This window comes from Micropterus salmoides, unplaced genomic scaffold (genome assembly GCF_014851395.1).
Source record: "Micropterus salmoides isolate LMB-PRFRI ecotype aquatic unplaced genomic scaffold, ASM1485139v1 Ms_hic_scaffold_21, whole genome shotgun sequence".
Classification (NCBI taxonomy): Eukaryota; Metazoa; Chordata; class Actinopteri; order Centrarchiformes; family Centrarchidae; genus Micropterus; species Micropterus salmoides.
In genome coordinates, this window is record NW_024041262.1 from 15,154,857 (window position 1) to 15,176,302 (window position 21,446).

Consider the following 21,446-nt stretch of genomic DNA (forward strand, 5'->3'; position numbering starts at 1 on the left):
TGAGCATTTACACATCATATGCCATCAATGTCCTTGTAATCAACAATCTGAAGTAAGTAGGACTGCTTCGGATCAGTTTGTTGAATTGTTGACAACATCCCATGACAAGATAAGACTCTTGAAGTCAAAACAGCACAGCATAAAGTCTGGGTAAAACCCTTGAGTTAACCTTGAGTGACGGTGTAAGCAACAATGAGAACTAGTGATGTTTTGTATTTAAATGAAATGTGGAATGTAGGGGACTCTTCATATAAACTAAACTTTACCACTATGTCACAGTGTCGTATTCCTGCACTACTCACTAAAAATCATCCACCAGTCAATCAATATGCTTTAGTGTTCATAATCATGCTTAACAAAGGCCAAAGTAAGGGGGGAAAAACTTAAATGAGTCAAACCCAAGGGTTGTGTTGTCCAAGAACATCTCATGTATCGTCCATGTGCTTTCAATGGCTCCAGAGGCCACATGTTGTAAGAAGGTGACATCTGGTGGATGTAAATGCTACTACAGCCAAGGGCACAGCAGTTCTGCAGGGGCTTAAGATGCAGGCTATGTATGTATTATTTACCCCTTGTCACATATAAACCTATAGAATCAGATTCAGAATCATGTTTATTTTAAAGAAAGGTTAGCTTGTACTGTACAAAAAAAGTTTTTACCTTAAGTGTTTTAAGGGTTCGGTCTTCTTGTCACCATAACTGTCGTGCGCGTCAATCAGACGAGATTAGACATTAGCAAGAAAAATAGGCAAGGAGCACTTTGGTTGGCCTTTCTCAGCTCGAGGCAATCGTCTTGCCAATGAACGGTCAACTGGAGACTGAGAGGAATAAATAAAATAAATTCTGCCAGAACAACAGAGACTCTGTGTGCTTCCAAAAGCACCAATTTTATTACAAACAACAACCAGATGTGAAGCTAATGAGAACAACCTTCACCTTTCTGTTAAAACATTTAAATATTAGGCCAGTATTTGGCTAAGTTTCATCCTCAACACATTTTGAGTCACTATATGCTAATATGTGGCAAAAATAAAATAAAATAAAAATAGACTTATTATTCCCTTGTGCATTCCTGCAGCCAAGGTGATCACACACACAGAGGAGAGCTGTTTTGGTGACTTACAGCATGTATCCACTAGAGGACGTGTATACTCATGCAAACTTCATGTAGACATATTGCTCACTGGTATAGATCGATGAATTCTAAACATTTTAGTTGTGAAGCCAATAAAACCTAAATTTGTTTTTTGTTGAGACATTTGGTTACAATTTTTTATGCACAGTCCAATTTATTATTACATTTGAATATTACACAACATATAATGCGATGTTCAGTAAAACAGTTTCCCGAGTGCAAAACAACAAGCCTGCTTACAGTATGTCACATTCTCCTCCATCAACATAAAATATCCTAACTCACAGGATGCTGCACATTTCCGCCCACCGTTATAGTATGATAATGAGAGCTGCGGATGGGGAGTATAGGGAGGGGTGGCTCCAAGACATTTGACTCTATTTGGAGTTGTGTCGATTGCAGATGAAGAAAGTTTTAGTTTTTTCCTGTTCTTTTCTACTTGTACCTACACCAGAGCTCGTTGACAGACTCCGTGCTCACAGAGAGCCCGCACCAGGATGGGTGCTCTCCAGGCGCAAAGGATATTATGGATGTGTGGTTTGATCCTTACTCTTTCTATCTTCACAGGAGTGTGTGGTAAGTTTTAATTTTCTGTTCTGCCGTTTTCATGTTTGCCCGTGTGGCAAGAACAAGTTGTAGAGGAACAGAGGACAGAATTTGCCTGTCATGGCAACATGTCCACTTTAGGGTGTCAATACCCTTTGCTCAACTTAATTGGCAAGTTATTTCTTGCATTTGTGGCATTAATTTAGAAAGCAAAATGATGCGTCATTTGTGCAGAGTAAATAGTTTTAATCACATCCAGGAACTAAAAAGATGTGGTTTCATTGGGCCAAAATGTTATCAAAAGCAGATCTAATGATATATTTTTCTTAAACGTTTGTATTTTTCATTTTTTTACTGAAAAACTAACATTCTGATGTCACATTCATAAGTTATTATTTTAAATAGAATTATTCACCATAGGAGATAAGCCCTATATTTTCTGACATAATGAATGAAGAATAGCTGTATGTTTGGAGAAATAACTCCCCTTTTGGTTACAGGTTTAAATGTCTGCACCTCCAGAGGGGCCAGCACATGCAAGCAATGTCTGGCTGTGCACCCCAGCTGTGCGTGGTGCTTCCAGGAGGTGGGTTCCTTCTTTTCCACTTCACTTCATTTAGGCATTAAGCTGTCTGCCAGGCTGGTGCAGGGTGGTACAGATACCCTCATCAGCCAAGTTTCTTTTGTTTTTTTCTGAAAACATCAAAGAGGTTCAGGTGAAAATGAAAGAAACCATTTCTTAATGGTTTTTTTGAAGTCAAATCTACCCAGTACCCTTTCAATTTTATTTAAAGTGGAATTAAGTGGTGGAAATGATAGAATTTTTGCCTTTTAAGTCCAGAGTTTTTTCGAGTGCTTCTTTATTCCAGGATGTTTTTAAACAGAAACTTAATCTTGGGCCATTTCTGGAATTTGTCCTCCCTGTTACAGTTTAGCCTTCAAATGAATCCAATATGCCCTTCTTTCTCAATGCAGCTTAATTACAGATGGTATTTCTGTAAATAAACTATTTGATTACAAAGTGCTTCTAAACCGGTGAGGAGGTTGCCGGAAGCGGACTGCTTTTCTGTATAAAAATGTCCCACCTCTTCTGTCAGGATTTCGGCCAGGGGGTCGCCAGTTCTTCCCGCTGCAATCTGAAGAGTGAGCTGGTGGCGGCGGGCTGTGCTCCATCAGCTCTGGCGTCTCCAACCAGCAGACTGCATGTGATCGAGAACCGGCCCCTCAGCAACAAGGCGGCAGGTGCCACACAAAGCGTCACCCAGATAAAGCCCCAGAAACTACACATCACCCTCAGACCAGGTAGGGGTTACCATCTGAGTTAATGGTTTTTACAACTGTGTGTATCAGAAAGGTTGTGTTTTGATTTAGAGGTAAGTTACATACAATAGTTACAACAGAAGTTTAATATCAATTACATCAAGCAAAAACTATTTGGTATTTCTTTATTCCATTTACCAGATGATGCTCAGCGCTTCACAGTAAAGGTGCGTCAGGTAGAGGACTACCCTGTAGATCTATACTACCTTATGGATCTCTCCTACTCCATGAATGATGACCTCTTCCGCCTGAGGACACTGGGCAAAGGCCTGGCCGAGGCCATGAACCGCACCACCAGCAACCTACGCATGGGCTTTGGGGCTTTTGTGGACAAGCCGCTCTCACCTTACATGTACATCTCCCCCAAAGAGGCTGTGAAGAACCCTTGCTACAGGTAAAAGAGAAGCTAGTTGGGCTTTAAGTCGCAGCTTTGTGGACTGTCCTCTCACAGAAGTTTTATCAGCTGTGTATTCAACCATCTTGGACAATACATGCTGACCTGGTTACATCCAGATCCAAACAAAAGAGACAAAACAACAATTTATTATGTCAGTTACCGTTTATTTGAAGTGTATCATCCTGATAATAATTTTATTATTGTTATTTGGTCATGTTTTACTGTAAAAAAGGGAAACTCCTCCGAGTTACAATTTGGAGACACATGTTCAAAATGTATAAAACAACTGGGGGGATTCTTAAAGGAAAACCTCAACATTTTTGCTCTCCTGGCTGTAATTTAACAGACGGGAGAGCAAAAGAGCGCATTCTCAAACTTAAAGGTTTTTTTTTTGCATTCCTAATACGTACCCACTGGTGTTAATTTCAGCGGTTGTTTATGTCTGCATGTGGGAAGTAGCTTCATTATGCAGATGATGTCATTTTTGTGAGTACTTCTTTAAACACAGCATTGCAGTGTAAAAATGCAAACAGGCTCATAGTCACAGCACTTGTTAAAGGCTTACAGTGGCTCCATAGTGCATGGTCAGCTGCTCTGAATCAGCCGCAGGTAAATGAGTAAGAGTGTCCCAGTGCAAACTGCCGTAACCCCACCCAAAGGCTCCTCTGAGGCTGATTCGGTGATTTAAGCTTTCTTGGGGTCATTCACTTACCCGCTTACACACAGTCTGCCGAGATCCAGCCTCCAGGAATGTTTGTGTAGAAGATAAGACGTGGAGAGTTTTGGTGTAGCAGTGTACAAAAAATGGAATGATGGGTCCACAGGCAGTGCAAGAGAGCCCTTTTTAACATAATTCTTGGGGAAACTAACAGCAGGGAGATTTACTGATGAACGACAGGAACAACTTTAAAGAGGGCAACGTTGTGTCTGTCCACTTTGGTCCAGACTGAAATATAAAAAAATTGCTACACAAGTATTTTTGGAGATTTGCATCCACATTTGCACATTTGAATACATTTTTAAACATGTAAACTCATTTAACCTGAATGTGTTTAATTTAACATGCAAACAGATGTTCAGATGAATGAACAAGCTGACAGCAGCTCTGCTCAACCCTGATCAGTTGAACTCTGTTTCATTGACAGCATTAACACCACCTGCCTGCCCCAGTTTGGCTACAAACATGTTCTGTCTCTGACGGAGGAGGTGAGCCGCTTCACAGAGGAAGTGAAAAAGCAGATGGTGTCCAGAAACCGAGATGCCCCAGAGGGAGGCTTTGATGCCATCATCCAGGCTGCTGTGTGCAAGGTGAAGAGACAAACTGCATGTGCAAACACACTCACTGTCTCACACGCGTAACTCTGATTTTGTTTTACATTCTTTGTCTCTTCTTTCAAACACATACACAAGCATTTCAGGATTTCAAAAGCTAAATGAAATAGTTTGATCTCCTTTCCTTTTACTGTTTGATGGGAACTAGGATCAGATCGGTTGGCGCCCTGGTGCATCCCACCTTCTGATCTTCACCTCGGATGCTAAGACTCACGTGGCTCTGGACGGTCGTCTGGCTGGAATCGTGCAACCCAACGATGGGAAGTGTCACCTCAACTATGACAACATGTACAGCATGTCTACCACCATGGTTAGTGTGTGATTTAAGTGTGTGATTGGTGCGCAGACAGTGGACAGAAGCAGTATGACATAGAAACTCAGAGAATGAAATACATTGAATTTGAAGGACTGTACAAATTTGAAAAGGAGCATTTCAGTGTTTATGTTTGCATGTGCTAACCACACCGCCCGGTTTTGGCCCCACAGGATTACCCATCTCTAGCGCTGATCACAGAGAAGATGTCAGAGAACAACATCAATCTCATCTTTGCTGTCACCAACCCTGTGGTTCGTCTGTACCAGGTCAGGAGCTCTGCAGCTCAGCATTTTATTCTATTCAAGTTCTGTGGTTTGGATCCTGCACCGGAAGACTGGAAACTCCAAATTAATCACTATTATACACTGTTCAGACAAAGCAAGATACAAACTCAGTTTTTCCCAAACTGGAAACAGTTTAACAATGAAAGGGACTATTTGCAGGAATTAGAGAGAATAAGAGATCAAACCGTCATTGTTCATAAAGGAAAACAGGTCATGAATTTAAGAACATTGTGAAGATATGAGTCAGAGTTTTTCACACTTGTGCTTTTTTAGCATGTTTTTACTCAATTATTTGTGTACCATAAAACAGTAAATGTTTGGAAAACCTCTCACAACTATATCATACCATGAAAACAATTCAGCCATTGTGACATTGCGTCACAAGCTTAACTGCCTCAAGTTTCCTTTTTTTTGTACCTGTTGTTTCTTGTCATTAAAGGTCCACAAAATGGCCTAATCTTTCTATTGAATAGTGTAATAACACATAATTAAATTATATATACGTAAGTAGTGGTAAAACATTTTATTGACAATATTTTTATAATTACAATAATTAATTTATCATCAACAAAAAAACAATTGAATTCCATTGAATGTTTGACCTATTTTAAGGGTCAATATACTACATTTTAACAATGTTTTACAACATATGTAAATTTAGGTGTGTGTTTTATACATAATTGGGACTGATGATACGTTAGCGACTAGTAATAATTATGGTTTGTAAATAGTTTCCCTAACTGTGCAGGATGACAACAGTTAGCTTTGTGTGTCTTTCTGTTTTATAGAACTACAGTGAGCTGATTCCTGGCACCACAGTAGGAACACTGTCCAACGACTCGGGCAATGTTGTTCAGCTCATACTGAAGGCTTACGCTGTAAGTGTTACAGACACACACACACACACACACACACACACACACACACACACACACACCTTAGACTAGACAGTGTTGCAGTGGATGACATGTGTCTGCTGACACACACCCACAGTGTCTGAGTCATACACACAGTTGAGCCAAAGTCTTGTGCGTGTGGAGCTGACAAAGTCTGGGAGAGTCCTGGCAGTGTTTTATGGTTTATGTTTCATTTGCGTTTATCATGCAGAGAATAGGTGAAAATGTATTTTAGTTTTAATTGTGGCTGCGACTTTGTGATGTGTCATGCATTATTGTATAAGCTTATATGTAATTAAAGCTGGAAATTTTTTAAATTTTTATTATTATTTTATTTTTTCTATAACAGACAGCGATGTTATTGAAATCAGATTTGATTTTGCTGGTCTGAGCATGGGATTAGGCTTTGCACAACCAAATTTGAAACCTAACATGTGATTTTGTCCTTGTGACAAGTCTATATGTTCATCCCTCCATTTGTATGTGTTTCCTGCTGTTTTCCTCGATTGGTGCTGCCAGAAAATCCGTTCCAAGGTGGAGCTGGAGCTTCAAGGTGTCCCGGAGGAGCTGTCACTGTCCTTCAACGCCACCTGTCTGAATGGAGAGCTCATTCCTGGCCTCAAATCCTGCTCTGGACTAAAGATAGGAGACACGGTCAGTCCATGTCAATGTCCAATTCCTGCTTTTGACCCCTCGACTCTGACATTACTGTGAAGGATTTTTGGTGGCCTGAAGATGAAAAAGAAAAATTGGATGAAAGTTTGGAAAGCAAACATAATTTTATGTCTCTTATTGCTTATTGCTTTAGTCACCATGTGACCCCTTAGACCTGCATGTATCTTGGCACCGCTTGGAGATGTTGTTTATAAATGTACCCAATACTATCATTCCATATCAGAAACACTCACCATAGAAGAATCAATGCAAAATGGCATGATTTTAAACCTTTTCTAAAAGGAAAATGTTTGTCAAAGGACCCCAAACCAGTGTATTTACTAGTGTTAATGCTCTCATCCTCAGTCTTGTTTCCCTGTTTAAACTCTTACTCCTTAGGGTATCATAGATACTTGGCAAAAAGCATCTCAACAGCCTTAAATAATTATTTGCCTATAATATGGTAACAATTTGTATTGCAGGAAAACAATATTATCGACTCTGATGCCAACCTTTTCACCATCAGTCAACATGTCCTACCTCTGTGGATTAAAAATACCAAGGGATAAAGGCCATAACCATGTCTTGACTACAGAAATCACATGTTACCTCCAAATACTATTTTTCACCTTATTTTTAGTTTCTTTCCATTTCCCTTCTTGCTGCTATCTGCAGATATTTAAAGTAGGATTTGTTTTTCCTATTTCCTCATGGTGTCAAAGAGCAGATGATGAAAAAAGGGGGAACAGCGCTGTCTCTGAGGTTGTCTTTCATAGTTTTCCTCTCCGTTTTCTTTCCGTCCTTCTTCTGCCAACTCCATTAAGAGTAAATTGTCTGCTTAAAGAGTTTGTACCCTTTTTTTACCCTTTTTTTTGCATGTTTTCTTTATCGCAGCTTCTTTGGCTCTTTTCGCTGTTCTCTCCGCACTCCAGGTGACATTTTTTGGCCTACTCACATTTTTTTTCACATTACTTTCTCTCTGCCTCAGCCCCTCTTATTTTTGCCATATATGGCTTTCTCTCCAGATGTAGTAACAGCCCACTTTTGGACATTTACCAGATTTGGGTGTAATGTTGAATGAACAATTACTTTGACTATGTACATATGGAGGCATTCCCTGTGTCACATCTTTGTGCTGTTTCCACAGACAGAGATTAGACAATGCTCACAATTCGAGCAGCTATAAAATGAACATTAACTGAACCTGAAGTACACGTTGCATAATCTGCACCAGGGTGACACATAAGCATGCAAAGCAACCTTTGTCGGTTTTACAAAGGTTGTGTGTGTATGTGTGTGTGTGTGAGTGAGTACATTTAAAAAGAATCTAAACATGTTTGAACCAAATACTTCAACTTTGACAATTTCCTCCTCTCATCCAGGTCTCTTTCAGTGTGGAGGCCAGAGCTCGCGGTTGCCCCAAAGAGAAGAACAAAACCTTCATCATTAAACCAGTGGGCTTCAAGGACTCCCTTTCCATCACCATCACCTTTGAGTGCGACTGCGAGTGCCAGACCGAAGCCCAGCCCAATAGCCCCAAATGTAACCAAGGCAACGGCACCTACGAGTGTGGCATCTGCCTGTGCCACCCAGGCCGCCTGGGGCCACACTGTGAGTGTGCAGAGGGGGACTATAACCCCACAGAGCAGGACCGCTGCACTGCACCCATAGGCTCTGGAGGACCTCAGTCTGCCATCTGCAGCGGCCGTGGAGATTGTGTATGTGGCCAGTGTGTGTGCCACAGCAGTGACTTTGGAAAAGTCTGGGGAAAGCTGTGTGAGTGTGATGACTTCAACTGCCTTCGCTACAAGGGGGAACTGTGCTCAGGTAAGATCTTATGAGTTAAAATGAGAAGGAGGTTCACATTTCTTGTATTAAATTTCCTGAGCATCTTAAGCTGAATGAGTAGGGGTGAAACAATAAGTCAGTTGACAGAAATTTCATCCACAACTAGGGATGCTACTACGTCGTGTTCTATTACTGCAAGAACATTGTGCTTCCCTGTAGCTGCTGCTTTAGCCATTCTGTCTGCAAAAGCGTTTCCTACAGACACCTCATCCGTTCCAGATGTATGTGCTGCACATTTGCAGATTGCCACTGTCTCTGGGAGCTGTACGGCATCAAGCAGTTCAGTCAGAATTTTGGCAAGTGTTACTGCCGTCCCTGTAGAGGTTATCATGCCTCGATTTTTCCAGTACTGGGCAAACACATGCACAGTAGCATATGCATTCTGGCTGTCTGTGTATATAGTGGCCGTCTTTCCTTTCATTAGTTTACATGCCTCAGTTAGTGCTATTAGCTCTGCTGCTTGTGCAGAGCAACTGGGTATTAGTTGTTCCGCTTTTAGTACTGCGGTCTTTGTCACCATGGCATAACCTGTTAATGTTTCTTCGAACTAATTTTTTCGCGAAGAACCATCTACAAAGATAACTTCCCCTTGCTGGAGAGGTTGATCTTTAAGGTCAAGTCTACTTTTAGCTGTTTCTTCAGCTACTGTCTGACAGTAATGCTTTTCTCCGTCGTCTGCTGTTGGCAGCAGCGTTGCCGGGTTCAGGGTGGTGAATCTTTCTATAGTCACAGAGGGTGCTATTACTGCGTACACAATGTGGTAATGCGTATGCCACACTATCCAGTTTAGAGGAAAAATATGCAATTGGTCTCATTTTATCCCCATGTTGTTGAGTTAGTACTGACGTCATAAACTGTCCCTTACAGTCCACCATCTGGACAAAGGGTTTGCTATAGTCTGGTAGTGCAAGTGCTGCACTAGACACCAAGACTATTTTACGAAAAGCTTCTTCAGCTTCTTCTGTCCACTTTAGTGATGCGTTCATTTTAAGATCTTCTTCATACATCAGCTTGTTTAAAGGTGAGGTTATCTATTCATAATTTGGCACCCAAGTCCTACAGTAATTTGTTAGGCCTAAAAAGGACATCAGGTCTTAGCAAGCAGACTATAAATGGGGGAAACGGCTGGCTCTGTCCAAAGGTAACAAAACTAACCCTAACACCTCTAAAGCTGAATTAACAAACTAAATGTCATATGTTTAATCAGCACAAAAACTGAAGAGTAAAAATTAAACTTTGTTGTTTAAGAGAGTTATGTGGCGAACAATTTTTCGTCCCGATGCAGTGACTTTGTAAAGTCTCTCATCATCACTGTGAGGTTGCAAGGTAGGCAGACAGAAAAGGTACTGCACCAAGCCATGAAATAGTCTTACACATAGCTGTTTCCCCATTTCTATTTCTTCCGCTAAACTAAACTAAGCTAAGCCAAACTAAGCTAAGCCTGACTAACCTTCTGCTGTTGATTCATATTTAGCAGAGAGACATGGGGGTGGTATTGATCTTCTCATCTAACTCTTGTATTAGTAAATGTATTAGCATATTTTCCTGAAATGTTAAACTAACAAATTAATGTTAAACTATTCCTTTACCATTATGTTAACATCTCACACCACACGATATGGGTACAATTGAGAGGTGCAGGAAGTTAAAATGGCCCACTGACTATCATGAACATTGTGTATGTACCTTTTCTGTCGGGGGTTGGCAGTCCATTTCATCACACCGACTTGCCACTCACCTCATCTGGGAAGAATTACATACAATAACAACTCTCCCTTCTGCCCTGTACATGGGCTCCATTCACAATAAACACATGGTGTGGTGTGTGCTCCGCGTGTGAGTGTAAGCTCAGGTTGTATGTTTATATCAAAGAGGCCAAGCTTTTGTATCACTGAGTTCAACAGGATTCATGCACGAAGAAAGAGTTTTGTTTTATTTCCAGCCCATCAGAGGGGACTCTCACTTTTCTGAATGTTTCTCCATTGCGGCTAAGATTTTTAAACAGTGGGAACGGGTTTGTGTTTGGTAATTGTTAAGAGCTTTAACTGAGAGCCTCATGATCCTCCTCTTCGTTTAATGTTTTAAAAGAGACAGTATGTCATCAAGTCAAAACACATGTTGCCTCAAGGATGTTTGTAATTGAGATCTCATGAGAGACTTTTCCACCTCAGTTCATTTCCTTTCAGTAATGACAAAAGTAAAACATGTATTAAATTCTTGACAGAAATTTCTCCAAAAATGGAGGTACACTTTTATATGAAAAAAGTCTGCAGAAGCCAAACATCAGTTGGATTACTTCTTCTTGGATTCAGCATCTCATAGAACAGACGTTTACAACAATAAGATCTGAAACCATGAAGTCAGTTTTTCTCCCTAATCTCATTTAATACCTGAAGTTTATTTTTGGACTCAGTCCTATCAAAGAAATGAAAGGGAATAGTTTGACAAAAGACAAAATTGCCTCTATAAAGTGCAAACAGTAGAGGTCATGGAGTCAAAATGCATCTCACCTTAAGAGTTCTACTTCATTGACGTAATTCCTCTTCATCATTTATTAGAAGTTAAAACACATGAACTGGTGTTGAGATTGCTGAGTAGATATTTTAATTCACCATAGTTAATTGCATAATACCAAGTTTAGCCACAAACTGCTCTCCTGCCCTCGAGCTTTACCAGATCATGATATCGCATATATCACTCAGCCCCCCCGCCTGTTTTGCTGTATTCTCCAAAGCCCATAGATTAACATGAAAATACCTTTCTGCTTACTCATTGGCTAGTGTGGTGTAATGAAGCTAAAAATAAACCCATGTTTGGTCAGAAAAGGGCCAAGTGGGAGAGAACTAGAAATGTTCTGGGTGTAAAACATGGTCTGCTGCTGTCTTGAAATACCTTATTCAGTGCGAGGACCATAGTCTATGTTCTTTCCCCACAGAATGGTCTGATTAAAAGCCAGCGGTCCTGTGGTCAAGTGGTAATGACAGTTTGTTCATGGATTAACGGTTATCCAGTCAGACTGTTCCAAGCAGCTTCCGGTCTCTTTATTTATCTGGGCATTGTTTTGCAGCAATAGGCCACAATGTTTTCTGCATTGTCACTCTCTTGTTGGCATGCACACACACACATCACAAATAGATATATGGAATAACAACAAACCAATGCACACAAAGTCAGTCTCACACACACACTGAATCATGCAGCCAAAAATAAAAAGCTCTCCAGACAACACAGGTACACAATGACATAGGTCTAGTAGTTGGAGAAACATGACTTACCACTTTTTCCAGCGTTTGGGATCCAAAGTCAAGAGCTCCAGACTGACAGAGCTACATTAAAACTATACTTGTAACATTTGGAATGGATGCAAACAAATAATTATTTTGATGAAATCCTGGTAAAGTGTACTGCTGGCTTGATTTTAGCAAGGCCAACATGGTTGCTGAAAATGGCAAAAGGTTTAAAGGCAAAGCAAAGGCGGTAGGTATTCCTCAGGATAGTCATTTCTCTAAAGAAGTTAAAACATGTCATAGCAACAGGAAATAAACATAAAAGGGTGATGCAGGCTGACTGGCCAAACATTGTTTAAAACCACAGAATTTTATTTTAAATTCTAGTGGAGGTCCCAAAATTACCCAATGTGTCAGGCTGAATTTTGGGATTTGTGTATAAAGTGGTGTATAATATTTGCTAGTAATCGAAAAGTGTTTTAGGACTAAATGTTTCACTCAGTGTAAACATCAAGTAGCTTTAATGAAGAGTTGGAACAAGCTGACAATTAATATATATGATGGTGCAAGGCAGTGTGGAATAAGATCAAAAGATAAAGGGGAAACAAAAAAGGGAAAAAGCAGTATATTAAGGAGTTCACACTTACGTATCATGGTATTAAAAACCAAATTTGACCCCATATTAGCCTATCAAACGTAGGCTGTTAAAGACAAATGATTCACAACAACTAAAATTACAATCAGCTCTTTATATGTCACCCACTGAGCACTGTAGCCTTTTTCCTCCCTCTTTCCCAACTCCCACCACACCCTCTTTCTCACACAGAATTTCACTTGGTCACATTGTCCTCCTCTCCTTTATTGTTTATTTTCTTCATCTTTTGCGGTTTTTACACCATGTACCACCCTTCTGTCTGTGTAAATACCAGTAAACAATGTTACAGCGTCTTTGTCAAACCTCTTTAACCCCACAGACATTTTGGTGAATTCATCACCACAAACATGCAACCTGGTTTTCAGTTTAAGTCAAGATTTCTATAGATAACATATATTTTAGGATGATCGTATCACACATAAAGCCATAAACAACTACATCTTGAATTGAATACTATACTATATTATGTTCATATGTTAGCATTATATATTTATGTGTTCTTAACAGACAAACACATACCCGAATATCAGCGTATGTGTGGTGGGAAAAAAAATGTTGAATCTAATTTTGAGCCTACTTACAGTAAAAGAACATTTAAGGGGAGGTGAGTGGTCAAGTTATAAATCAAGTTGTTTTTTCGCCTTCTCTATACTTCCTTCTTTCCCAGGTCATGGCGTCTGTAACTGTGGCTTCTGCCAGTGTGCACCAGACTGGCAGGGTGAGAGCTGTAACTGCTCCAGACGTACTGACACCTGTATGTCCAACCTGGGTCTGTTGTGCAGCGGAAGGGGCCAGTGTGTGTGCGGGGCCTGTGAGTGCACCCAGCCAGGTGCCTATGGGGCCACATGTGACAAGTGCCCCACCTGCCCTGACGCCTGCACCATGAAGAAGTCAGTCTGCACAGAGAGTTCTCATATGCAGTGTCCAGAAAGCAATTTGAAATGAGCTGATGGCCTGATGTATGTTTTTCTTCATATAGGGAGTGTGTGGAGTGCAAGCACTTCAAGAGGGGCAAGCTGTTTGATGATAACACCTGCTCTCGAATCTGCAAGGATGAGATTGTGCTTGTGGATGAATTAGGTGAGATATCCAGCTGACCAAGACTCCAGGCAGAAAAAAAATTCACTGAATGTTGGTACTACTTTCTGATAAGGCACCTGTTTGTAAGGGGTTTGCATCTAATGGCATGATTAATGGTTAATAAAAAATTTTATTATGCTTCATAGATCTGTGAAACGCCATAAATAAGAACAAGTTTTGGGTTGCCAGGTTGTGAAAAAATACTTTTAGTTCTTTGATCCGTCTTATATGGTAATAATGTAATTATAAATTTTGGTAAACCATGTCAATAAGCCATAATGTTTGCAATTATAAAATTTATATTTAATAAGTGCAGTTTCTCACTCAGCCAGTGCCATCGAGTCTGAAGCCATAAATGTAATAAGTGGCGAAGGTCTAGATGTTCTGAAAACCTTTCCAAGAAGGTAAGAGGTGGAACAGTCAAATGGAGCGATCTTCCTGATTTTTTTATTTTCATTAAAACAATCCAGTGTAACTTTTTCTGAACAGTAGTACAAAAAAGTCAGCAAACTGACTTAGTAATGTCAGTTACATAAAAATATCTATGTTTCCCTGTGTTAGTTAACTTTAGTCATGAGCTACTGGCCATACCAGACCAAGTAAGACTGTAGAAGTAATAAACAATATGTGATTTCTTATTTCAAATATCACATCCCTTTAAAGCTGGCTAAAATGTTAAAGCAAAAGTCATCATGCTGGAGGAGGATAAACACCAGCCAAAGAGGTTTTTCACAACTCTGCATCTCAAATGTTAATATGTTAGTGGCCTATAATGGATCTATGAAAGCAATTATTAAGCAATGACAAAAGCCAATAGTTACAACTTCTAAACCAGCTTACAGGTTGTCCTGCTGATTCGTTATCATTCAAAAATGCCTCCTAAATGATTACGTCAATGAAAAGAGTGTTAATAAAGTTTATGAAAGTTGCTCTTTGAACTTCAAGACAAGTTTTTATAGAATTACAAAACTCAGTTTACATGTCACAAACTAGACCAACAAATCTGTGTGTACATGTCTTGATTAATTGATTCATCCATTTTCTCTTATATTTTCATGCAGTGCTGCATGATGCAAATGCTGTGAACTGCACTTACAAAGATGAGGATGATTGCGTGGAGCGCTTCCAGTACTATGAGGACGCCAGTGGCAAATCAATCTTGTTTGTCGTCAAAGAGCCAGGTAAGAGAGATCCTGATCTAACAAACAAATATCTAAATCAATATTTTATATTTATTTAATAATAGCTCAAACAACTACGTGTAATGTAAACGTTTTCGCACTTAGTGATGAACCCAAAGGGGATTAGAGCCTATGCTATTGAGCATTTTATTGTCTTTCAGCATTCATTGTTTTGGTTTTACTGCCTCTTTCCTTTCTCATGAAAATTGTTTCAAGGCATTCTTTCAGCAGTAAAGTTCTGAATAACTTACTGTACACTACCTGAACTGAACAATACAAAGTGGCAAGGTGTGGATATTGGACATAACATTTGTTGGTGGCTACAAACACAACTCCAAATGAATGCTAATGCTACTCCATGTAAGCAATCAGGAAATTGTTAAGCGTTAGCCGTAACAATGTTATACAATGACAATATGTCAGTGTTGTGTTTACAGGTTGTTCTGCTGCTCCTAAGGAGCCCCAAAAAACATTTATACTACTTTAAGGAAAGTATCTTACTGTATACATGTGATTAAGATTATACTGAGGGAAGCCACAGTGACGAACAGTAAAAAGTAAAATCTACAAACGCCAATGCATCTCCACTCAACCAATATTAGTTCTAGCAAACTTCTGAAATCAGTGTGTTTTTCTTCACCCAAATACAAGCTGTCACTTCCCTACTGCATGCCCTTCATCTGCTTGTTAAATGGCCAAATAGAAAGAGTATGGGGCAGCAACACAGCCTTTAATGACCACCAGTGCCCGCAGAGAAAGTCTGTCCCTGGGTCTGCCTTTAATGAATGTGTGTGTTTAATTTAGGCACAACTGGGTAGCAGAGAAGTACACCAAAATTTGCCTTGAACACATTGCACCCCGCCGTGTCAAAGAGGGTCGTAAACAGCTGCCCAGGTCCTCTTGGAACCCGCTGACTCTACAAATCCTCAAGGGGCAAGCAGGAGAGGGAGAGAGAGAGGAGACTAAGTAAGCAAAAGAAAGGGATAGGGAACATTTAAAAAGGAAACATGAAGCTGTGTGAAGGAGAAAGAGAGGAGAGGAGGAGAAGATGGGATAATAAGCTTGCAGCACCAATCAACATAATATATGCATCAGAGGGGACAGTTGAAGAGCAGGAAATAGAGGAAAGCAGGAAAGAGGAAGAGGAGTCAAGCTTTGATGTCGGCTGTAAAAGTTCACCCTGTTTGCCCCACTACGTTTCCCAACAGTACTATGTATGTGCATGCAAAAACACTCTCACATACAGGCAAAATGGCTAGATATACAGACAAACATCTAGCCTACCAAACAAACAAGTACACACACAAATATGGACCAGATCTCACTTTGGCTACAAGTGTAAAGGTAAGGCATTTTTGTCAACAATGTGGAATTGTGCAACAATCAAAATCAAAGCGGCTATGATTAATATTTTTATATAAACAGCAGATCAGATCAGTACTTGTATGTGAAAAAGGTCACTCGTGGTGACAACCCTACATAGAATTACCACCCCTCAAAGCTCTAGAGAACTTAGCGACTTTCAGCTAATTGTTCAGGTTTTCCAGGCTAAAACTTTGCTGTTTTGCTTCACTCTCACCCCTCTTGTGTCTTTCTTCGGCCACAGCAGGTAGCTGTGCTCAAAAAACCCGCTGTAGGCCACCCTGCATCAAACGGCAGATGGGCAGTGTTATTGGCTAGCTGTTGAATATAGTGGAGCATCTAGCACCTAAAAGAGACAGATATTTCCCTCAGGATTTAAGGGCTGTCCACACCAAGAGTGATACTATAACGAAAACGATAATAATGTGAGCATCTACACTGATGAACAATAACATTCTGTAAACAGTGGCCCCAATAGGGAAAATGGAATTTGATGACCTGTTACTGCTGTACGTTGCTCAGAAAAGGATATGGGTTCAGGAGTTAGAAGAACCCATGTGTTACAAGAGTTGCACGTGAGAAATTTTTTTTCATACTTCAGTAAGGACTAAATTAACTTCAGAGATCCCATCAGCTCCAAAAACAGTATGTCTCAGGAAAAATGATGTTCTTTATTTTATTTTGACTGACTTTCAGTGTCATTCATCAAAATGCTCTGAAAATGATCCCAACGATATCATTCACCACTGTCGTTGTGTAGTTGTAGTGTTGACTCCGTTTGCATTAAAATGATTTTCAAAATGATATATGTAAAGTTATCTTTCTTGGTGTGGATGCACCTTTAGTGGGGGCAAAAGCTGACCTAAAAGAAGAGTGAATATTAGACTTACATTTATCAGGAGGCTAGGAACATGACTGCAAATTAATGTTGCTTAGTATCTGCTGGATGTGTAAATAGGCAACCAATTGCGATATCTACGTAAATGTAAAATATGTCAGTGTTGCGTTTACAGTTTGTTTCTGCTGCCCTCAAGTGGCATGAAATATGTGTTATAACAGTTTGAAATTTTTTAAGTTTAGGAACATTTCTGATCGGAATAAGATTTCCAACTAAGTGACTTAGTAAGAGGGGCTCAGACAAAACAAAATAAGATTTATATGAAATGATCCAAATGGTTGGAACTATGGTAGATGATGCTGACTGTGAAAATACTTTTCAGGGCCTTTACTTTCATTCTCCTAGTCTCACAAAGAAAGATTTCAGTTTAGAAAACATCCGTTTAGAATCAATTAAGACTGGCATCCACAAGCCAAACCAATCAGTGAACTAATAAGAGTGTTGAGATGATGTTGTGACTTGTTTCCTCTCAAAACTTCTGAACCTTGCAAACAACTATTTAATCTTGAAGTTGCAGACATAAAATGACGAGTGATTCAGCATTGCCTGGCCTGTTACCCCCCTCAAGTTTATTCAGAAACATATTTGATGGTTAAGTTTTCCAGAACAGCTTACGATGGGAAAAATGACTAAGGAGAGTACAACAAGTAAATGTTATTCCAGTCCATTAATGACTCTTTGAAAGAGAATACTGTCAGTCATCTATTGTACAGCCTTCCTAAAACTGTGTAACTCAAATTGCTGGTGAGTTTTGCCAGACCACAATGAGGGAAGGGAGATTTGTGGCCTGTGTGAGGTTGCTATTTTCCACTTCGGCCCATCCTCCTCTCTGCTCTTTGGTATTTAAAAGTCCCATTGCCTTCGGGTCACCACCGTTATGTTACTCATTCTCTAGCATCACTTCACACATCTGATAACCTTAATAAAGCACCTGTCATTCATGCTAGAAGGAACCACACCACCTGGTTTTATGCCAAATGCTACCAGCATGACAGGTGTGACTGTTCTCTGGAATCCAAAAGCACACTTCTGAATCTGAAAGGTCATAGCATATATAAGATGAGTGAGGCGCAACAAATGTAACATCACATCCTTGAGGAAACAGCTTTATAAAATCAGACTTCCTCTGGCCTGTAGCTCTTGGCCTATCTTCTCTTCTGTGTGCACAACTGTATCTCTTCCTCCTTCCATCCAGACTGCCCCAAGGGTCCAGACATTTTGGTGGTGCTTCTGTCGGTGGCAGGAGCCATCTTGTTCCTTGGCCTGGCAGCTCTGCTTATCTGGAAACTGCTGGTCACCATCCACGACAGACGAGAGTTTGCCAAATTTGAGGAAGAACGTGCTCGTGCCAAGTGGGACACGGTCAGTGAATATTGCACGAGGCGGCATGTGCCTGTAAATGCTCCGATCTGCTGTGTTTGTCCGGTACTAAGATAGAAATCAAGTTACAATCAGCATTCATTTAGACTGAGGCAGTGGTGCTACTAAATCCCCCTTCCTTGGACTCTTTTTTTAAACATGGCATGACACACACACGCTCAATCATTCCTGCATCTTCATACACACACACGCACACACAAAAGGCCACACGCAGTCTTTTGCTCTCGTTTTCTGAAGATGTTTTTTATTATTTTTGTGGCATGCTGTTACTCCCAGCAGAACAAAAGGCAGCCAACGGAAGGGCTGGGTTTAAATGAGCTAATGCTAATTAGCCTTTTACTGGTAATAGGCCTCTTTGTGGCCTCAAAAGCACACCCAAATCCCATAGCCCTGAAACCACAAAGAATCAGATGTAGTTTTAAGATGCTCACTGAGTAAACACACAAGGTTAGATTCTAGAAAAGGAGGGGTGTCATGTATAACCAATCATGTGGAGTTGCTATTTTAATTTTTTACTTTAATTTTCAACAATTCCTTAAGGACCAATGGAAGTGCCTTTTTAGAGCATGGCTAATTTATTTTGTGTCTGTGGAACTTAACTTACAGTATGTCTCTTTATGTGTACTTGACCAACAGGGACACAATCCTCTCTACAAAGGAGCCACATCTACCTTCACAAACATCACATACAGAGGAAAAGACTGATGCTACTGAACAAGGACGAAGATGAAATAATGGACATTTTTACTGTCCTCTGCGGGAAGGCACCAAATCATGTGCAGGCCTCTACTGTCACAAGACAATAATTAATAATTATTTGTATTTGTAAATATGTAGAAATCATTCTGTGGACACATTTTATCAGGGATTTGTCATAAACACCAACACTGATAAATAAGGTATTGTTTTAATTTTGTGTGATGGACAAAGAACTTGTGTTATGCAGGTTTACCCAAATCAAAAAAAAAATGATTATTTGTAACGTCTCTTTTCAGTCACCAATATTCTGGATAACCCACAGACCTTACGGCAGACGTCAGAGAAAGAACAAAAGGGCAGATATTGTTACGCAAAACAAACTTCACTTCCTGATCACAATGTTGGATTTCCTATTCGTGGTACTTAGTGGGCAGATAAGCTGTCTTTAATTCAGTATGGAGCCAAGTGCTGAAGATATGATGTGGTTTGGAGTAAACTGTCAAATTCCTGAAAACTGTTGCAGTTTCTTGTGTGGACTCCCATGTTGCATACAGTTTTTAAAACAGAACTTCATTCCATAATGGATAATTAAAGATATTCAAATGATTTTGGGAGCATTATTAGTGTTTGATACAATTATTTTAAACAAAAGAAAACATTACATTATTCTAAATGACATGTGTTTTTAAAGGTGCAATAGTGACTAATCATTTATGCTGTGTTTTTATTTTAAATGTTGAAAAATTATTTGATAATTTCAGGCTGAGCATCCTGAAACTCAACTTCACCAAGAAATATGTCAAAAGAGATAAGTTGTAGTTTCCTGCAATATGCATTGTTTTTACAGTCTGCAGTTACACTGTTACCTTTAATAAGTGTTTGTTACTCCATGTCAATATTTCATGTAGGCTACATTTTGCTGCCTGTTAAACATTGGCCTAGTCAGGATGCACATCACTCAACATGGGGTTTAATGGCAACAAGGATTTTCGAATGAATGACCAAATATAATCATTCCAAATTACATTACAAGAATGTACTAGACAAGATAGATTATGAATACTTGTTTAAAATGATTACAGTTAGATTTGTAGCTAATAAATGATTGTGCTGCTTCCTGATGAATTTCACTTAAGTGTGCAAGGCTTTTTGTCTGCAATGCTCTGCTTCCACCTCCTGGATTTTAACTGTATTGGTGGTTCTGCATAACCCCAAATTACATAAGACCAATTGGACGGAAGGTTGCATTTTAATGCAAATTTCAATCTATAACAGATGCAAAATTGCAATGCAAATCACAAAAGAGGGCAAAATTCAATATACTAAAAAGTTATTTAGTGATTTTGAAGTGGTATTGGTACTAAAATGTGGGAAAGAAGCTTGGCATTTAAATGTTATCCTGTGGGCAGAGGAACATATATATTAAAGCGTTTAGTGCAAGATGTATCATATATTCCTTTCCTTCCTACTAATAAATAGTAATGTCAAAATGAGTTTATGTGATTAGTTGACACTGGATGGACAATGTTATCTCACAAATACTTCATATATTAAAAATTTTGCTAGCAAATTATCCTAAATCCAGATATAGGAAAGGACATTTCAGATCCATGCATTTGATGTAGCATCATTAAAAAGTTGTACTGAACAGTGACACAAATACAATCCTTGATGCATTATATGACCATCCTGCATCAAGGCTTCATATACACGGGTGACTTGACACTTGCCACACCGAAGTTTACATGGGATTCTTTTGTTTCTGCAGGTCAGGTGAACTGGAGAGTCTATATAGCCTGCAGGTGTGAATCTGTTTTTGATTTAAAATATATTTTGTTACTGAGAGTAAATTGTATTGACAGTAAAATGAATTCAATTCATAGGCTACTGCTGTAACTACAGCATGCAGTGAGGCAACCCTTCACCAAGGATGACCCTTGCTATCTCCAAGTCTATTAGGGAGAAAAGCAAAAGAAAAGGAACAAACAAACTCCAAAAATGTTTAACACAACAACAAAGTTGGTTTAAAATAATAAACATTTATGAATTTATATAATTATTTGAATTGTATAAAACCTTCAGGAGTGGGTTTATGTTGGCCACAGGTGCAGTTTAAACTGCTGCTTCTGAGGACAGCAATGGGGTATTAAGAGAACATGTGATTTTGTTTCAGACAACAGAAGAATAAATCCGTCATAAACTTGAATCGCAGCTAAGCTAATGAAAGAGCAACAGA

The 21,446-nt window shown here is 39.5% G+C and overlaps 1 protein-coding gene across 1 annotated transcript; it reads left to right on the plus strand.

The window, feature by feature from the left end:
* Nucleotides 1-1,506: 1,506 nt before the first annotated feature.
* Nucleotides 1,507-20,340, plus strand: LOC119916149 (integrin beta-3-like). The gene is made up of 15 exons (XM_038736051.1): nt 1,507-1,711; nt 2,182-2,267; nt 2,779-2,983; nt 3,143-3,395; nt 4,544-4,706; nt 4,879-5,040; nt 5,217-5,312; nt 6,119-6,208; nt 6,746-6,880; nt 8,263-8,707; nt 13,278-13,500; nt 13,590-13,690; nt 14,752-14,871; nt 18,327-18,493; nt 19,148-20,340. Exons 1-15 carry the CDS (start codon nt 1,633-1,635, stop codon nt 19,214-19,216), a joined length of 2,394 nt encoding a protein of 797 aa, XP_038591979.1. The 5' UTR covers nt 1,507-1,632; the 3' UTR covers nt 19,217-20,340.
* Nucleotides 20,341-21,446: the final 1,106 nt, after the last annotated feature.